Here is a 17,844-nt window from a genome sequence, read left to right as displayed (position 1 = left end):
GTTAATTTCTCAGAATTATTGCTTAGGGGATATAATTTGTATTGCTTACATTCACTTAGTGGTTTGAAGGTTTTTTGTGAAACAAACAGCAAAAGGCATAGCTACAAAAAAAAAGCAAAGCCCAGTTCCTTTGGATAAAAATCAAGTGACTGTGGTCTGTAGCTAGTCTGTTACATACTTCCAGAGGGATAATGCTGAATGTTTTGTGTAGCCTTCTGTAGAAAATTCAGTCCAAGGTGCATGTGTTAGCAGAAATTAGGAAGTTATTCTTGATGAACCTTAATTTCAACCTTCTCTTTCAACATTTAGGATGAGAGACGAAATTTTTAACTAATCCATATTTTGTATGTCTTTTTGACAAGCGCAGTGTTGAAAACATCACAAACCAAGATGTTTACAGCTTTAAAGTACCACTCAACAGACTATTTATATGAGGTATAGTTTTCTTATTTCCTTTAATATTCTGAAAGAAATATGGCAGTAACTGAAGAAAAGATTAAGTGCACATTAAAAAAAGGTATAGATAGCTGTTTTCTTAGGAAATATGTGTCAGTGAGATGTTCGTACTGCACTTGTGGGATAACATAGTGAAGTGATTAAGGATTTTTTTTAACAGAAAAATAAAGTACAATTTTGCCAAAACTGAATAGCATCATATTTTTAGTGTCTGATGCACATATAATTGTGTTTTATAGCCAGTTTCCTACTTGGAGATTTCTCTGGAGAGTGCACTGGGCCTTCTAATGCATAAAATTTAATTAATTACCTTTTTGGAAGAATCAGATTTTCTAGCTACATCAATATGTATTAAGATAGTGATACACAGCACTTGTATTCCCTGTGGGTTGTAGGGAAGAGGTTTCATGAAATTTTAGATTAAACTAATGGAGAGCAGATGTTTATTATTTTGGTTTAATAGGTGTTGATAAGTTAAGACAGAGAAACCTTACAAGTCTTTTTTTTCTTCCTGTCTGCATCTGTGTGATGCTACCAACTGCTTCTCACTAAAGCACACTGTTACTTAATTGAGGTTTTACTTATTTACATTTTCAAATAAAAGATATGGGACAGATAAAACATTTCTCTGGCACAGTGGTGCTTTGCCAAGAGGAGACACTTCTAGTCTGTGAGCTGAAGAATGAGGTAGCGAGAAAGGATGCTTTCAAGAGTTCGTGGAGTGTGCAAGTATGTACACAAGTGCTCCTGGCACATAGGTGAAGAAATGCAGCTCCTGGGAAGCAGTCCAGAAGTAGTACTTGAGGGCAAACTGAGATCCACATTGCGAAAACTCTACCCACATCCCTTTTCAGAGAGTACAGGAATTTTTCCATTTTGTACCTGCGTGTGTGCCTAGTGTTTTCTTAGATTGTAGCAAGAGAAGTTTCTTCTTCTGTTGTAACTCCAACAGTATGAAATCTGTTATTCAATATTTGTGTGAAAACCTTCTTACAGTAGTCACATCGGTTTGGTCTTCAGATGTCTCTGTGTTATCTGTGAGTAAGAAATAGGCGTGTCAGCAAAACACCTTGTGGGCTATTGTGCAGAAGAGGCGAATTACAGTTCATGGTTTTGCTTGCCTGAATTTGAGGAGTAGGGTGATGTTGATAGCAGGACAAATGAGAAGTGGTAGAAGAAAGATGTTTAGTGGCCTACTGAATGGCTGCTCTAGAACAGTGTGAACGTTGCTGTGTGAAACTCACAGAAGGGGTTAATAGATGTGATCACACACTTAAAGATATTACAGAACTGACCATGCAAGTGATACGCTGTGCTAAAAGTGCAGTTTCTTGTTCCACAGTTGTGCCTAACTTCTACCCTCCTGCTGGAAATTAGTGATAGTTAATTTGACTTTTCAGGCATCTGATGTATTAAGTGGACTTGCCTAATGCTTCCACTTCTTAGGAAATGCTGGGATTCAGTGAGCATATCAACTCGGATTCCTGCACACCTATGTGTCAACTGAATGTGGAGTCCTGCTCTTAATGTGCTTGTTATGCGCATCTGTCAAGCCTAGTTATAGCTTTTCCTGCTGCCCAGTATAAAAGTATCTTGGAAGAAAGGAGCCTTTTCAGTCATTAAAGATGCAAGGGTTAGATTCCTCAATCTGCTGAGCATTGTAGGTGCCATTACAAAGTCATCTTAGAGCTCAACATTCTCACTTTATAAACTGACAATGTATGCAAAATGTATGGAACTATAAAAAGGGATATAATATCTTTCAGTTAGAAGAGAAATTTGTAGAGACCTTTGCATTTCCTTGAGAAATAGATGTAAATATGCATTGGCCAAATGCCATGGTCGTTAATAACAGCCTTGAAAAACACTTTTCTATATTTGATAAAGGCTGAATACTAGCAGAGTAGCTGTACTTCATTTTATAATAAACAAAGGGTTTTAGCAGTAATTTCAATACGGGTTACTTAGACTGATGTATGGCCAGTAGTATGTAGAAGATCTTGGTGCAGTTTCCTGTAGTTGTCTGTTTCTGGCTTCTTTGCTCAGAATTTGTAAAGGAGGAGATGACTGGGCAAATGTCATGCTGCCTTAGGCAAGAGGTAATGCAGTATGGTATTTTTAATTTTTTTACAAGAGACTTCTAAAGAAAAGATACTATGAGGGCAATGGTTTTGGCCTATTCTGTTAAAATTAACTGGCATTTACAGAGTTGTAACTATCCCACACAGGATTAAACTGAAATGGAAAAATGATCTGCAATGGTGACCTTTCACAGGAGTGACAGTGTTGCTTTCCATGTTGTCTTTTGCTTCCCCCCTCCGTTTTCTCTCTGCTTATACTGGAAGGTGTAAAAAGTGCACTGACAGCATGGTTGCTGTGGTAGCAATCCAAGTTGCTGAACTATTTCTAGTTTGTCACCTGAAACGCCTAACAGTACAAGCTGTAGTTGGCTAGACAGCATTCTAAGACGTGGAGCAACAGAGCTGAATTCAGGTGATGGACTTAGAAACAGAGAGAAGTTTCTAGTCTCATTCATGATGTTCTCCAATATTTCTGTAGCTAGTCTTTTCCAATACACCTTTTACACCCCAGAATTTTTGAGGAAAACTTCCTTCTAAAATACGAGCTTGTAAATCCAAACACCTGTGTGGGAATCATTTCTCTCTTCTTCCTAAACTAACTTTATTCTGTGGTTTTGTGCTGTTCATGTGGGCTTTCTTGGCGAAAGAACATATAGGTTATTAAAGGTGGTATTCAGTATAGAGTTACTGAAGTTGCCAAGTTGACTATTTAGTTCTAGAACTCAGTTGATAGCTACCATGCATATGCAGAAATGTAGATTAAAAGTTGAATATCAAGTCAAGTAACTGTTAATATCTTTTCTTAGTTTGGACTATGTCAATTTTGAAAAAAAAAAATCTAAGTATAAACTGTGTTTCAGTAGAAAACTGAACACAGTGTGTCTGAGGTAGTGCACAAAAAGAATGGAATTGTCTGTCTCAATTTTATCACATGCCTTCTTTTTTTGTGCAGAGCATGGCAAGGCAGAAGTTTTCGATCTGGAGATTATCACTTTGCTTTCCTCCCTGTTTACAACAAGATGAAAAGTATCATCTCACTGGACTCTTTGCTGATGATAAGTATAGGAAGCCATGGACTAGAAGTAGGTTATGTAGTCCTCAAGTCTTAATTTAGATTTACTGTGGATTGAAGGAGAAGCTTGTGTTTGTGCATAATATAAGTCTCCAAAACAAACAAAAAAAAAAAGCCAGCAAAAAGCAAACCCTGTTATTTCTGGAAGCAGCAGTATGTCAGTTCATATAGCTCTTGCAGGTAGAATGTGGTCATTGCCTGAGTAGAAGCTAATTGGTAATGAATATTTGTTTGTGTATGGCATCATAAATGAGATGATATTTAATTAGCTTGTACAGATCTCTGGAAAACTTCCTGTCTGGATATGGAGTGCTGGAAGAAAAGCAGTGACCAGAGATAAGTAAAATACTTAATCTGATTAGCTAGGAGAGGTTTGAAAGATGATGCTGAGGTTTTGAGATGTGGAAAAGCTGGGGGTTTCCAAGTTTAGAGGTAAATGTATTTGCATCTTTCTGGTGGTTTGCATTTACTTTTGCTAGTGGAAACTAAAAGCACAGTTTCTTCTGTACATCCTGTGGAACGTTTGGTCAGCCTTGGTAATGTTTTGATCAATATTTATAAAAATAAATATTTTATGTGTGATTCTTTTTCTTTGTTTTTGTCTCAGTTACTTCAACACACAACATGATTGCTGTTTCAGTACTGGATCAGTGGAAGCAAAGTTTACGTGTGGAGGATTTCCTGGAAAAGTCAGTAACCTTAAGTTAAAAACATATATGATTCCTTTATGATATCATTCCATATATGATATCATTCAGTTACTTTGTGGATCATAACCTAGTGGTGATAAGAGAACATGAAAAGGTTTTTGACAGTAGCAAGCATCCAATGCTGTAGCGAAGAGCTTAAAGGCGGCTTTTCCACTTAAGGTAGTATCGTGTTTTCATTGAGATTTCTGCTTATCTCATTTTCGTGGTGCTTGTGTAATCCATTTATGACATTGCAGAAAGCCTCTGAAAAATTTATATGCACCATGAGGCTATTTTCCCCCCTCCATCTTTCAGACAGTTACCTCTCATAACTGTAGATGAAGCTATTTGAAGAAGGGTATTTATAAATCTTAACCTAAACCTATTGTTCAAGCTCACTATAAGGCAGAATCATTTCAGATACAATTCATTCTGTAATTACCTTTTTGTTATCTCAAATTCCATATAGTTTCCTTTAAAAATGCAATGATGTACTGGTTACAGTGATAGATGTTAGATCCAAAGGACCAAACCTGAGGATATTTTACAGTTATCTGTGCTTTTCTTTTTCACAAAAGAAAAGGGGAAGTTGTACTAAAAATAACTGTCAACATAATGTTGAAAGTTACAGAGGAAGTCACTGAAATGTTAGGAAACTTTTAACTGGACTTTGACCCTGTTTAAAAACTGACAGATTGTCATACCCTACCGGGTACTGTGTTTGGTAAAGCTGTGATCATAAACAGTTCCCCCCCCCCCCCCAACTTTATGGTTGACTGAGTATTGAAAATTGTTCAGTGCTATTACCTTCACTATGGTGCACGTAGCTGTAGGCCATTTAACAAAACCCAAGTTGAATACAAATACACTACCTTGGCTACTTCTGACGGCCTTATGTGAAATCTTGTGAATATTCTAGTCTTACAGTTTGCCATAATAATTACTAAAATATTTCCTAAATGTGCTGATATGTAATACAGTTGTAATTGAATTCAGTATCTTTGTGTTGCTTATCGCAAGGTTCAATACATACTATTCTAAGACTCTGCTCAGAAGATGACTTTATTTTGTTCTAACAGTAGGCACTAGTTTATACTACTAAACAGGGGCTTTGTGTGACCTTTTTATGCTTGTCTGTGTGGTTAAAAATTTAGGCAACTAGATCAGCAGAGGTGATGTTTTCATGTAAGCTTGTCAACTTAGGCTTTTTGGGTCTGGGATTTTTTCAAATCTTTTTTTTTGGTAAAAGTTCTTTGTGTAAGCTAGTGAGAAGTGCAAGTGTAAGAGTCCCATCAGGTCAGTGAAGTGGACTCCTATATTAGGGAAGATTGATTCGAAGTGCCAGGGAGCCTAATACATCCTTGGAGACACTGAAAAAACAAAAAGAGAACAAGAAACAAATAGGAGAGAAACACTGAGGGAGAAAAACACTGAGGAGACACAGACTGCCTAGGCAGAGGGGAGAGAGGATGCCTGGCAGGAAAGGAGATAAGGAAGTGAATTTATAATTCCTAGAAACTGCCAAATTATTTAATTGGATAAACTGCCTTACTAGCTTTATTACATGCAGCTAGTTCCCGTGCTTATTTTGATGATGGGACTCAACTGTCCATATTTCAATGACAATGCTGAAAGTTTTACTTCATATTGTGAAGATCTAATAGAAGCTAAATACATTAATGTAGTGACGTCTGTGTTCAAAACACTGTACAAGCATAGCTGTAGGACTAGTCTGCATTTAAAATACATACTTTTTTTCCAGAACAAGGGCTTAACTCTAGAAAAGGCTGGCCCACGTAGTCTCAAATCAGCAGTTCACTTAGGCATGATCTATCCATAAAGCTGTAGGGAAATCCATTGATTTCACTGAAGTTGGCCTATGTGTAATTTGGTAAAATGTTCTAGGTTCTTAGATTTTTAAAAGGCTCATGCTATGTTAAAGTTTGGACATTAATTATTATCAACACTGTGTAATTATTCCTTGTGAATTATACTACTTGAAGTTTCAAAATTAACTTTTGAACTGTGTTGTTTTAAATGTGTGTTTAATGTGTGTTTTAAAATAGTTCATTTTTTTAAGATGTGTAATAGAGAATCCTTGCTATTGTTGCTTGTACCTGAAGGTCTGTACTGAAATTCATCGGTGCACTCATATACTTAAATATCATATATTATATTTACATCCAGATGATAATTAGATATCATGTATTTATTATATTTACGTCCAGATGTCTAGAAATAGCAAGACTGTGTAATGTAAAGGATTATTAAGAAACTGAATAAATCAATAGGATGCACAGTTGAGAAATCAGTTGTCTGAGATCAGAACATTAGGTTCAACCTGTAATTAGCTCAAGACTGTTGTGTAGGGTTTTTTTTCTGTAATGAAATTATTTTGCTATTTTTTTGTAAGCTTTCTGTTGATTTTTTGTTTTTTTTTTTTCTGGAAAATAAAAGTAATATTGAGATTAATACAAAAAGCGACAGGAAAATGAAATGTCTCTGTTTCTTCATTTATCCTGTCTTTTCCCTGTTGCAGTTACTAGCAATTTTTGCAGAATTTTTGAAACATGATTATTTTTAACCCAGCAGCATATTTTTGTTATAAATATTATGACATCAGTAGGCTTGATGCTTTTTTTTCAGCCATCCTTTTTTTTCAGTTTAGTGCTGGGGTTAAACTTAGAGTGCTTTTTCTTGGGGGAGAATTAAAGGTGTCATTTGACCATGTACCTAGTGAATAGTGAGAACAATTCAGTAATTTCCATTTTTCTTCAGTGAACACAGTGATTATCAAAGTTCTTAGAGTATCTTTTTGAGTGCTGTTGATTCACTGGGGAGTCATGGAAGTTATGACAGTGCTTTTATAACAATTTAAATATCAGATATATTTTTGTGCTTTTCAGGAAACCTGTCTGCTCTGTAGAGTTCAATACTAATAATGAGTTAATAGAATTTATTCCAAGTTCAAATCCCTCGTCTCAGACTGACATAGAAGAACTTTTTTTGCTTATGAAAGATGCTTTTAAGGAAGAATCAACCCAAGAGAAATATTTGAAGGCTGACTATGACAATGAGTATAAAAAACAATGGCAAGGTAAAGTCTTTAATTCAGTGCTGTCTAACATTTAGTGGAGTCAGCGTGTTAACATCCATAATTTTTTGTGCATGACCTGTAGGCATTAAAGAAATCATTTGGGTGATCACAGCCTTTGCAATTGCAGAAATTATAACCATTTAATAGCAATTTACTCCCTTTAGAAGAGGGGCTTGTCTTAACAGTTCAAGATAGTGCAAGCCAGAAAAAGTTTCAGACTGATCAAATATATGGCAGAAGGTGGCAGCAAGTATCACAATAAGTAGATCTTACTTGCAGTGATCAAAATGCAAAGATCTTTTGTACCTCAATAAAATTAGATCCTTATGACATGTTCTTTTACCATTTTAAGAACAGAAAGTAAGCAGTTTCTGCTTTGTTTCTGGGATGAAGATAGTTCAAATTGAGTAGTGTTCCTGTGTGTTTTCAGAAATTTTATGATTAATATCTCCCCAATAGCTGTAATGAAGTATGATCACAGAAAGCAAAATGTTGAGTGTTTGATTCAACTGTATTACGATTTATTATTCTGAATAATATTATTTATAATAAGTAATTTATTTCTTTAATACATTAGGGTGTGGTTGGTTGTTGGTTTGGTTTTGTGGGGTTGGGGTTTTTTTTGGTTGGTTGGTTGATTGGTTTGGGGGTTTTAATATATGTCAGTTATATTATTTTAGAAAAGGAAAGTCGTCGTTTACCAAGACCTTTTTTCCACGGTCACACAAAGGAGGCAGGTGGTTCTTGATACAATATTGTACAAGATAACATTTACTAGGAACATGCTATCAACAACACAAGTATATTACAGTTAATAATTGAAAGACAGTAATCTTAATTCATCTGATTAAGTAATTACCAGATTTTTTTTCAGAGTTAGGTGGCATATGCAGAAGGTTTCAGTAATTAATAAGCTCTCTCTATAGGGTGCTTACAAAAAGAATAAAAACAATTCAGATGCTTACCCATGTCTTAGCTGTGACTTGGTAACAATCAAGAGAGCTAAATTTTTATGGACAGGAGTCTTAAAAAAATATATAAATTTCATAAAATATTTTATATTTTTTGAAGTTACAGATTTTTATTGTATGTAAACAGGCATGCTAATTAGGCTGGTTTGGGTTGTTTTTATGGGAGAATATTAAATTATTCACTGTTCTGGTGACTGATTTATTGAATTAGCAGATCAATAATCACCTGTCAGTGTAACCTGTGTATTATTGCCAAGACTTTCTCTGACTTGCTTTGCATTTAAGAGGGGAATGATAGCAAATGTCTGTGGACATTTGAGGAAAGTATTAACTCTAGCAAAGCTGCCATTCAGAAAAATTTGCAACCTAATTTGTGTCATTGAGAACCTGCTAATTAATGCCAGCTAGTCTGCTAACAGCCCTAACTAGGTTTCACTATAGACATGAAGATATATACAGAGAGTGTGAAAACATGAAATTTACTGATAAAATTATTAGCAGTTTAATATTATGGGTGATATGACATAATTATCTAACCTGTATTTTCTAAAAAATAAGGAAAAACATGATACAAGATGTGAAATTGTCATTTAAAATCTGTTTTTCTAGTAGAGGAAGGTTATATTCAAATTCTAAATAGCTGATTTTATTACTGCAGGAGATTTTTTTCTACCATCTTGTGCATATTAAAATGTTCCCTGGTTATTTCTGTTGATATTACCCTGTTATTCCTTTCAGAGAATAAAACCAATTTCGTCAGTCATTTCACTTTTTGAGGTGTAATGTAAGAAATAATGCATGTAATACTTACTAAGAGTTGTATTATTCAAAGGTTTTTGTTTAAAGCAAAAGAAAGTTTCCAATAGGGTTGTGAAGTTTAATGTAATAGGTTACGCACACATTTAAAATGTAAAGTTTAATGTAATAGGTTACGCACACATTTAAAATGTATCTAGTAAAGTATTACTGGACTACAGCAGTGAAAAACAGTAAGAGAATGAAAACCTGGGAAGTGTGATGCACATTGAATGGTACAGTTAAAAACTTAATTTGGTTCAGTTTGCAAAAGCTGTTTTGCATAGTTTATTATGAGAGAGGGGTCACAGTGAGAAAAAGCCGTCTTTATGGCATTTAGCTGAAAAGTGCTATCTTTACACTAGTACATGATAGCAGTGGCAGTGAAACCCCCCATTCGAACACGAATCGCATATTTGCTCCCTGGTTGATAAAGAAATTGAGCATGTGCTTAAGCCTGTTAAAGTTCTTCAATGCTTTACTGATCAGAAATTACTGAATCAAAGAAAGTGATGACATTGCATTCAAGCTACAAGTCTAAAAAATAAACTTATTACAACATGTGGAACTGCACTTCCTGAAGTCACAGAGTGGCAACTCAGTTCAGTTTGCTATGGATTTCAGACCCTGGCATTTGTGAATTTCAGACTCTACATATTACACCAGTTGTAAAATTGCATATTGGGAAGGCAGTTAGGTATGTGACTGCATCTGTTGCGCTTCAGGAGGGCACTTCAGTACATGTGAAAGTGCATTCTTGCATAGGCATACTTTCCTGGGAAGTAACAGGTAAAAATGTGTTAAAACTAACAAAGAAATGCACTTATTTAAATATTTGAATCACATTAGGGTGAGATTAATTGGAAGAAACCCTCATTTATTTTTTACACACTCAGTACTAGAGCCATTTACAATAAAAAGATACAATATGAATGGACATTTTAAAAATCAACAATATAGCTAAATTAGAATAGTAAATGCAAATCCAGGGCAAAGTTGTGCATTGTTTGACCTACTTTAGTGTTAGGATTTTAGGAGTTATGATGCAGTATTAACAAAAATTAAATGAGATATTATTTGAGCATAGCATGATTGAGTTTATGTCATGAAAGCAATCTTTATTTTCTGGTTGATTTTAGCACCTAATTTTCCAACCACTAGCCTGAATATTGAGGTGCTTCCTACTTTGCTTTTGTGGTTGCCTGAAGAAAAGGAAGAAAAATAGATCAGGGACTTTGTAAATTATGTCATAAAATATGTCAGTTTTTTCAGTGGAGGCACTTTAAGCTTTATAGGGTATTAGAAGCTTTAGTGGCATCTCCTGAACTGTTCATCTCATTAAACAGAGGTGTTTTATAATGAGGCATTTATTTTTTAATTGATAGATTTCTTTATGGGGATCTGCTTGTGTCAGCAGCATAAAACAGTTTAGGGTAATCATAATTAGTATTTATTATTTCCATCCATTAGGAAGGAAGGGAGGGTTATTACAGACAGGGAGTTATCTAGGGAGTGAAAGGGGGATGTGGGAATCACAAGGCTTCCATGTAAGTAAAAAATAAGTAAGAGGATAAGAAACCTCCCTTTTCCCTTCTATATGTAATATATATATATTTGTAATATGTGTGTGTGCATTATATTGCCAATATAAAGGATTTCAGCAGAGTTATGATTAATGCTTCAGTTCTGTCTCATGGAGAGTAGTAGTTTAAACTCAAAATAAATAAAGGTCCATAATGTCATCTTTTTCAAAATCATAATAATTTATAACCTACATTTATTGTCTCCTCATTCTGTAAGTAATTTTTTGTTGTTTCAGAATTAGAGAATCTCTGTTTAGTCTTAGATTTAGCTTAGTTTTAATGTATGGTGAGACTGCCTCATTTCTACTTTAAAAATTGCACTGAATTAAGTTTCTCAGCCAAAACCTGCCTCAAAAGTTACTTTATTGTGCTTTACAATACAAGCAAGGGAATGAAAAGTACCTTTTCTTTCTAACAGGTGCTATATTAGACAAAAGAAAAAGGAAAAGAAAACCAAAGCTTGTCATGTGAACCACTGGAAGTCTAGACTTCACTGCATTTAAAGTTTAAAAATCCTAAAATAATTAAAGTAAAAAGTAGCTATTGTTTTGCTGACATTTATAACATTCCAACAGCTGCCTCTGTTTATTCTGAGAATTCTTATTATGTTGATTGTTGATGTATTTTTTCTTATTTTCCTTCAGATTTATATATGGAAGAGGAACTTCTTTTTATTGATAACCTTGAAAATTTTCGTAAAAAACTGCCTTCTTTATCTGTACTTCTGAGCAGACTACATTTTTTTTTAGTGAAAGATCCCCTTTTAGATTCTGAAGGAAAGAGTTTAACAGAAGAGAACGTTTTCAGGTATCAGCAAATTGCTGTATAACATTGAACATAAATAATAGCCTGTATGTAATGCCATTAGCATTTTAACATCTTCCGTGCATGTTAACTTTTTAACTAGTTTATATTTGTAATGGATAAAGACTTCAGCTTTTCTTCTTACTTAGAGAAATGAGTAGGATGAAATTTATATGCATTATTTAAGAAAACAGTAATTTTTAAAATGAAATTATGTCATTTTTACGTTCTGCAAGTGTGAAATGTGCTTCGGCTCTTCATTTTAGAGCACTGAAAAAATGTGCAGAAAAATAGTAGTTGTCAGGGACTGATGAGGAAGTTATACCCCTAAAAGTCAGTATACAGTTAGTGACTGTAATGGTCATGAGGGGCAAGCCTCATTAACTGTTTTCATTCTGCTTGAAAAATCCTTACCCCTGTTCTGCTTTCATCCTTGCTTTACAAGGCAAGTAGTAGCATTACTCCTGAGTTTTCCTTCTTGGCCTTTTAAAAGTTTGTCAAACCAGAGTACATACTTCTGGTTTTCTTTTTAATTAATATTGAGCACATTCTGCATTCTTTGGTGCTGAAGCATTCCATAGAAATTAAAAGTAACAAAACATAAATTATGTCAGTGTTAGAGATCACAGACATTTTGTATATAGCAGAAAAACCTGCCATTAGAAGAAAATTCAGAAAGTGTTTTTATATGATGAGACTTACCTTGATGACAAACAGTTGAGATGACAAACAGTTGAGATGACAAACAGTTTCAACACTTTTTTTTTTTTTTTTTTTAATGTTTTAAGGCAGGTCACAATATTAAGTGATTCTATTCTGTAATGTACTATTTGTTGGAAAGTAATTCAGTTAATTACACAGATTGGTACCGCATTCCTTTGAATTGCTTTCTTAGAAAAGGGTGGATGTAGAAAAAAATGACTTTTACCACAAATATGCTCATCAAAGCTACTGTTAAGACTTTCAGTCTAGATGTGAAGTGATACAAAGAAGTTACTTGCTTTATGTTATGATCTTTTAAAGGGAATGTTTGACTTTCCAAAATGAAATGGAGATGGAAGAGAGTAAAAAAGAATTGCAGGGGATTAAAGAGAATTTCTGTACCATATCTGTAAAAGATGAAGAGGTATCATCATGTTGTTTCTTACTAACTGTTATATTATTGATTACTTTGTTACGCACAAGTGTTTATTCATTTGCAAGTAATTTTTCTGAATTATTTTCATACTTGCCAAATATTTGTAGTCTTCATATTTCCAAGATTAGAAAACACCGGTATTATTTGTGGGTTTTTTAATTCTTGGATACTGTTGTCAGGAATCTCCACTCTAATCAGGTGTTTCTCCTGGGACCTGATGTGTTAGCAGGTTTATGAAGGTAGTTGTTACACTAAGAATAAAAATGAACCAGAGCAGGAAGCCATGGTATGTCCATGGGAAAGGGAGAGTTCCAGGACAGGTTCTGGTATTCGGGGGACCAGCTTGGGTTCTTTAAAAAAAAGAAGTCAAATCTGTTTTTTGGCCAATTTCTCAAAATTCTGAAAAAAAAGCCAAAACGTCAATTAAATAAATGAGGATTTTACTTGATTGGGAGCTTCAAGTTTGTATCAGTCTGACTCCACTGACTCAATTTGAAATACTATAACACTATTTTTTTTCTATATTGAGCAAAGCTTTGTGTATGCTGTGTAAATGTCTTATGACTTCTTTCTTAAAAGCTCTTAGATTGGTTTAGAATTCAGTTATTTCAGAATTTTAAAAAAGCTTTGAATGTATAGTAACATAAAAGAAAATTTATTTACCATTCTGTTGTGATTAATATTTTTCAGTATTTCATGTTGCCTGTTGAGTTAGAATTCTGCACACCCAGCAAGGGCAGATCAGATTCTGTTAATATTCCATCATACTTGGAGCTGAAGAAGTTGTTAAATTTAGCTCCAGAAACTATGGCTGATGAAGACATGTGCAAAAAGGTGATCAAAGAAGGTGATGCTTGACCTGATTTTCATTTCATTTGCACACATTTAACACAATCTAGTTCTTTCATATTCAGTTCACTTAGGAGTTACATCACAGACCATTAAAAGAGAATTTCTCTGTATGAGACTGTGAATTGTGCTATACCCAAATTTCTGAGTATTAGAAATGTCTGCTACAGTAGCCAAGGGGAAATAAACTATTTGTCATTTTATTCAATCCATAGTTATGTTGTGATCCTGGAAACAAATGTGACAGTAGCCACGATTCATGATATCTAGTGTATCATGAATATAATTAGTTTTATTTTCTTATCCGTAATTAAATTTACTTTCCGAGACATGCTTAAAAGGATCATATGCAGTATAGTCATACCTTAAAAATTGCTTGTATTACATTGTAATTGCAAACACAAAAGAAGATTTCTGGAGTTAAATATTTTTGTGGGTAACAGGAATATTCTAAATGACAGTAGTAATTTCTTTAAAGGAATTGAAGAAATGTTACAAAACGCTTATAGACTACAGATAACTACAACTTCAGTGACAATTATTGGCTATTGGATTGACATCTATGACAGTATTTTGTGTAGTTAAAAAAAAAGCTTGAGATTTTTTATTTTTTATGAAAACAGGCCAGTTTGCATTGGTTTTGGCAAGTGAGGAAAACCACTTCTTTGGTGGGCCTGAAGCAGATCAGGGAAGCATGATTTATGCTTCTGAGTGTGGAGGTTGTATGCTGAATTCTGTTTCTGATAGGGCAGCAGTTTGGAGTAATCCAGTCTGTTACTGAAGATAGACACCAAACTTTTAAAGTGTATTATTTGACCACAGCAATTTCATGTGTATTTCTCTGATACATTTAGTACCACTGCAGAGATCTGAGAATTTTGTACACAGACATCAAACTATTACTCTTTTCCATTTTAGTCCTTTTTAGTATCAAGAGAATCTGCATACACAGACTCCTGGTAAACTACATTTAGGCTGCCTACTTGTTCCAGAAATCACATTACGGTAGTCATAAGAACTTTTAATACTTCAGATAGTGACTATACTATATTGTGGGGTTTTTTTCTGCACCTTTAAAAGACAAGACTGACCACTGCTCTGATCACCTATGGTACTGAGGATTACTAAGCATAGCTGTGATTTCTCATAATAATGTATTATGGAGACTCAATTAAAAGATTGAAAGGAAAAATATGCTTTGACAGGAAAAAGCAATAAATGGTTCATTTATGGCACCTTTTAATACCTGTTTTCAGATCTCAAAGCAGAAATTGCGTACAGAATAGAAATTTCTGAGTACTATCCCATGCCACAAGAGGTTTGCTCCAGTAATAGCAGAAATATATTGGAATTCTGTGAGTCAGGTAGGAAGATTTACTTAAATCAAGCGGTGATATTTAAAATAAATCCTGCAAGTGGTTGTCCCCCTATTCTGTTCTTGGAAGTACATGCAGCATATAAATGGAAGATAAGAATGTTTGCTTTGTATAAGCTACTATTTTGTAATTGTACTATGAGCAGGTAGAAGTGCCATACTGCTTTCAAGAGTTTTAAAAGCTAAACACAACCAGCTTTACAGTTCCTTCATGTTGCTTTTGGCTGCAATTGGTGTATGTATCTTCTGCACTTGATTAGCTTCTTAGATTATTTTATCTCAGAATTTACCCAGAGAGGGCAGAGGCAAGTTAAAGCAGATTGATTAAAGTTGCAGAGTTGAAGAGTGCAGTTTAAAGTTCATTAAAGCCTTACGTAAATGCTTTCAAAAGAGGGTGATGGAGGGCAGTCCAAGGAAAAGTACTGAGTTTGTAACTTCTAGAGATTCAAAACTCGGGTGCATTTGTTTGGGTTTGCAAACCCAATGCAGTGGGATCAAGAAACACAGTCACCAGTCACCAGGGCTGTTTTCCACAGTAATAAACTGGAAGTGTTGAATGTTTGTTAATGCATGCATTGAATCCTGGCTTCTCCTATGCTGACATTAGGAAATCCTTTATATGTATCCACCTTTAATAGCTTGAAAACTCAGTTGGGATGCTGGTTACAATGCATACCAATGCCAAACAGGTTTGGTATCTCAACCTCAGTTAAAGTTTCTTCAGGTTCAAGGTGCAACCTCTCAAAATAATTAATATTCTTGCTAGCCCTACTGCTCTCAGAGCTTAATGTTGGCTGGCTAAGAGAGGCAAAAAATGGCTGTGCTAGTGGTATTTTTCACCTCTGATTTCATGCAGAAAAGTGTGACATTTACAGACGGGTGTGATCTAGGCAGAGTGGCAATACTTGAATAAACGTGTGCCTCTCATCCTAATGTATATCTTCTCTTGGAAAAAGTATATGCATAATTGCACTGAGTAGTAGCAATATTATTCTCCAGTGTGTATTCAGTTGATAGTTTTTCATTCAGCAGTTACTAAAATTCTTGAGGAATTTTGAGTCTTCTCCAGACCAAGATACCTTTTCTTGTCTTAGTTTCAATATGACTTAAACTGAACTGATGGCTATCATCTTCAGACTAATAGCATCACACTCCTGATACAGTGTTGTAGTGAGGTTTTGGTAGAAGCAGTCGTATCAGTTCAAAGGAGTCTGATACAGAAGCTCAAGGCAAGCCTAGCATATGTTGTCCCACCAAGACAAAGTTAGATTTATTTTACATCTGAAATTTTTACCTAGCAGGATTTACTGTAGTCTGACTCTAGTGAGCTATCTGACAGCTCTTTACTTCGAAGGTTTATGATGAGCAGGAGGAGGTTAAGTAGATCTGAGCAGTTTGGGACACTCCTCCTGTATACCATAACAGCAAACTGACTATGATTTTAGCCAAGATACTGTCTGGATTGGGTAAGTAGTCAAACCATCTTGAATTGTTTTTAAAAGAAGGTGATGGCATTAATCTTTATTGTCAGTTTGCTGACTTAGTCCTGCCTTTGAATCAGGCACCGTTTGCTAATAGACAATTGTAATTTGTAATTGGATGTAAAATTTCAGCAGACTATACAGTCTCCTCCTTCTAATAAATTTTGCTGTTTGTAAGTTACCAGAAGTGAAATATATTTGCTTGCAATCAGGGAAGAAACAGTGATAAAATTATCGCATTTTCTGTAAGTGTTTCATTGTTTGCTTTCCTCTCCTGCTACCTATGGTGTTTATTGATAAAAAGGTTGAGGGACAGGAGAATTCACTCAGTCATTAATGCCCTGAGAAGGGGAATGGCAGCCTTAGTATAGGCACAGTTTAACTGGTGTAGCTGGTCAGAATGTTCCACCCTCAAAGACAAAAATAACCAAACAAAAACAAATACGAACAGTTTTGCTCAAAGATAATAATTTTCTTTTTAGAAATGTCAGGAATTTTTCCTGTCCTGAGATCAGCTTCTGTCCTGTTCAAATAAAAGTGCTAAATTTGTTTTTCAACACAGAAAAAAAAAAAAAGTTTATAAGTTGAATTCCACAGCAGAAATCTTTTTGTTCTGAGTAAATGGGAAAGAAATCATACTGATTGGAAGTCTGTTTATTTCTTTTGTAACCACTTTTATTTCTTACCTCTCTCTTTTTGTTTTGTTTTTTTTAATTCCCAGTGTTTACTGTACTTCTCTGGCTTTCTAACACAGTCTTTTATCCTTCCTGCTCTTGCTGCTCTACAGTCTGCTTGTTAGGTTGGACAAGGAACAGCTGCAAGCAGCTGGGCAGGTGGCTAATTCATAATCCACTGCATGCCAGTTGGCCAATTCATAATCCACTGCATGCCAGTTGGCCAGACAATCTGTGTGTGATGATTGCAGCTGCTTACTGCCTGTTGGAATGAATAGGGAATTCATTACAAGTGTTTTTCCTTATGAAGGCACTTATTTACTTACAATTCTTCTGGCTGTTAATTTTCATAGAGCGTGGGGGAACTGTATTTTTTATCACCTCTGTTTTCTGGTCAAGCTGAATGAGAAATATTGCTAGAAGAACAACAGAGAGATGAATGCCAGGGTAATTGCGTAAACCACCAATTTTTATGTAATGGCACCAAAATCAATGAAGTTGCAAATTCCTTGAATAAAAAGCAATAATCCATTACAATATCTGCATTGAATATGATTGGCTAATGACAGGGATGTGAAAAGTGACTTGCAGGGGAATTTTTAGCATGCAACATTTGTTTGTATACTGCTTTTAAAAAAATGGTGTTGCAGTTCATTTCAGTAGTCACCCCTGGAATTACAATGACTACTTATTTTGATTGAAAGAATAGTTTTGTCTTTAAAATCCTGACTCTGTTTCTGAAGGCCCTGAGTCCATTCATCTGGATGTTAAAGCCACCA

At 34.9% G+C, this 17,844-nt stretch overlaps 1 protein-coding gene across 1 annotated transcript in view; it reads left to right on the top strand.

Annotated features, from left to right (window-relative positions):
* The first annotated feature begins 285 nt into the window (after positions 1-285).
* The window catches only part of SHOC1 (shortage in chiasmata 1), a 45,072-nt gene continuing 27,513 nt past the window's right edge, over positions 286-17,844 (top strand). Inside the window, exons 1-8 of the mRNA XM_057423144.1 lie at positions 286-435; positions 3,490-3,619; positions 4,217-4,298; positions 7,205-7,395; positions 11,389-11,551; positions 12,572-12,674; positions 13,377-13,533; positions 14,792-14,899. Coding sequence (XP_057279127.1) covers positions 391-435; positions 3,490-3,619; positions 4,217-4,298; positions 7,205-7,395; positions 11,389-11,551; positions 12,572-12,674; positions 13,377-13,533; positions 14,792-14,899 — 979 coding nt within the window. The 5' untranslated portion in view covers positions 286-390. The remainder of the gene's footprint in view (positions 436-3,489; positions 3,620-4,216; positions 4,299-7,204; positions 7,396-11,388; positions 11,552-12,571; positions 12,675-13,376; positions 13,534-14,791; positions 14,900-17,844) is intronic.

Source organism: Pezoporus wallicus, unplaced genomic scaffold, assembly GCF_028554395.1.
Source record: "Pezoporus wallicus isolate ANWC-B61680 ecotype Strahan unplaced genomic scaffold, APGP_CSIRO_Pwel_v1 contig_7243, whole genome shotgun sequence".
NCBI lineage: Eukaryota > Metazoa > Chordata > Aves > Psittaciformes > Psittacidae > Pezoporus > Pezoporus wallicus.
The sequence above is the reverse complement of the archived record's forward strand: the minus strand, read 5'-3'. Positions and strand labels throughout refer to the sequence as shown.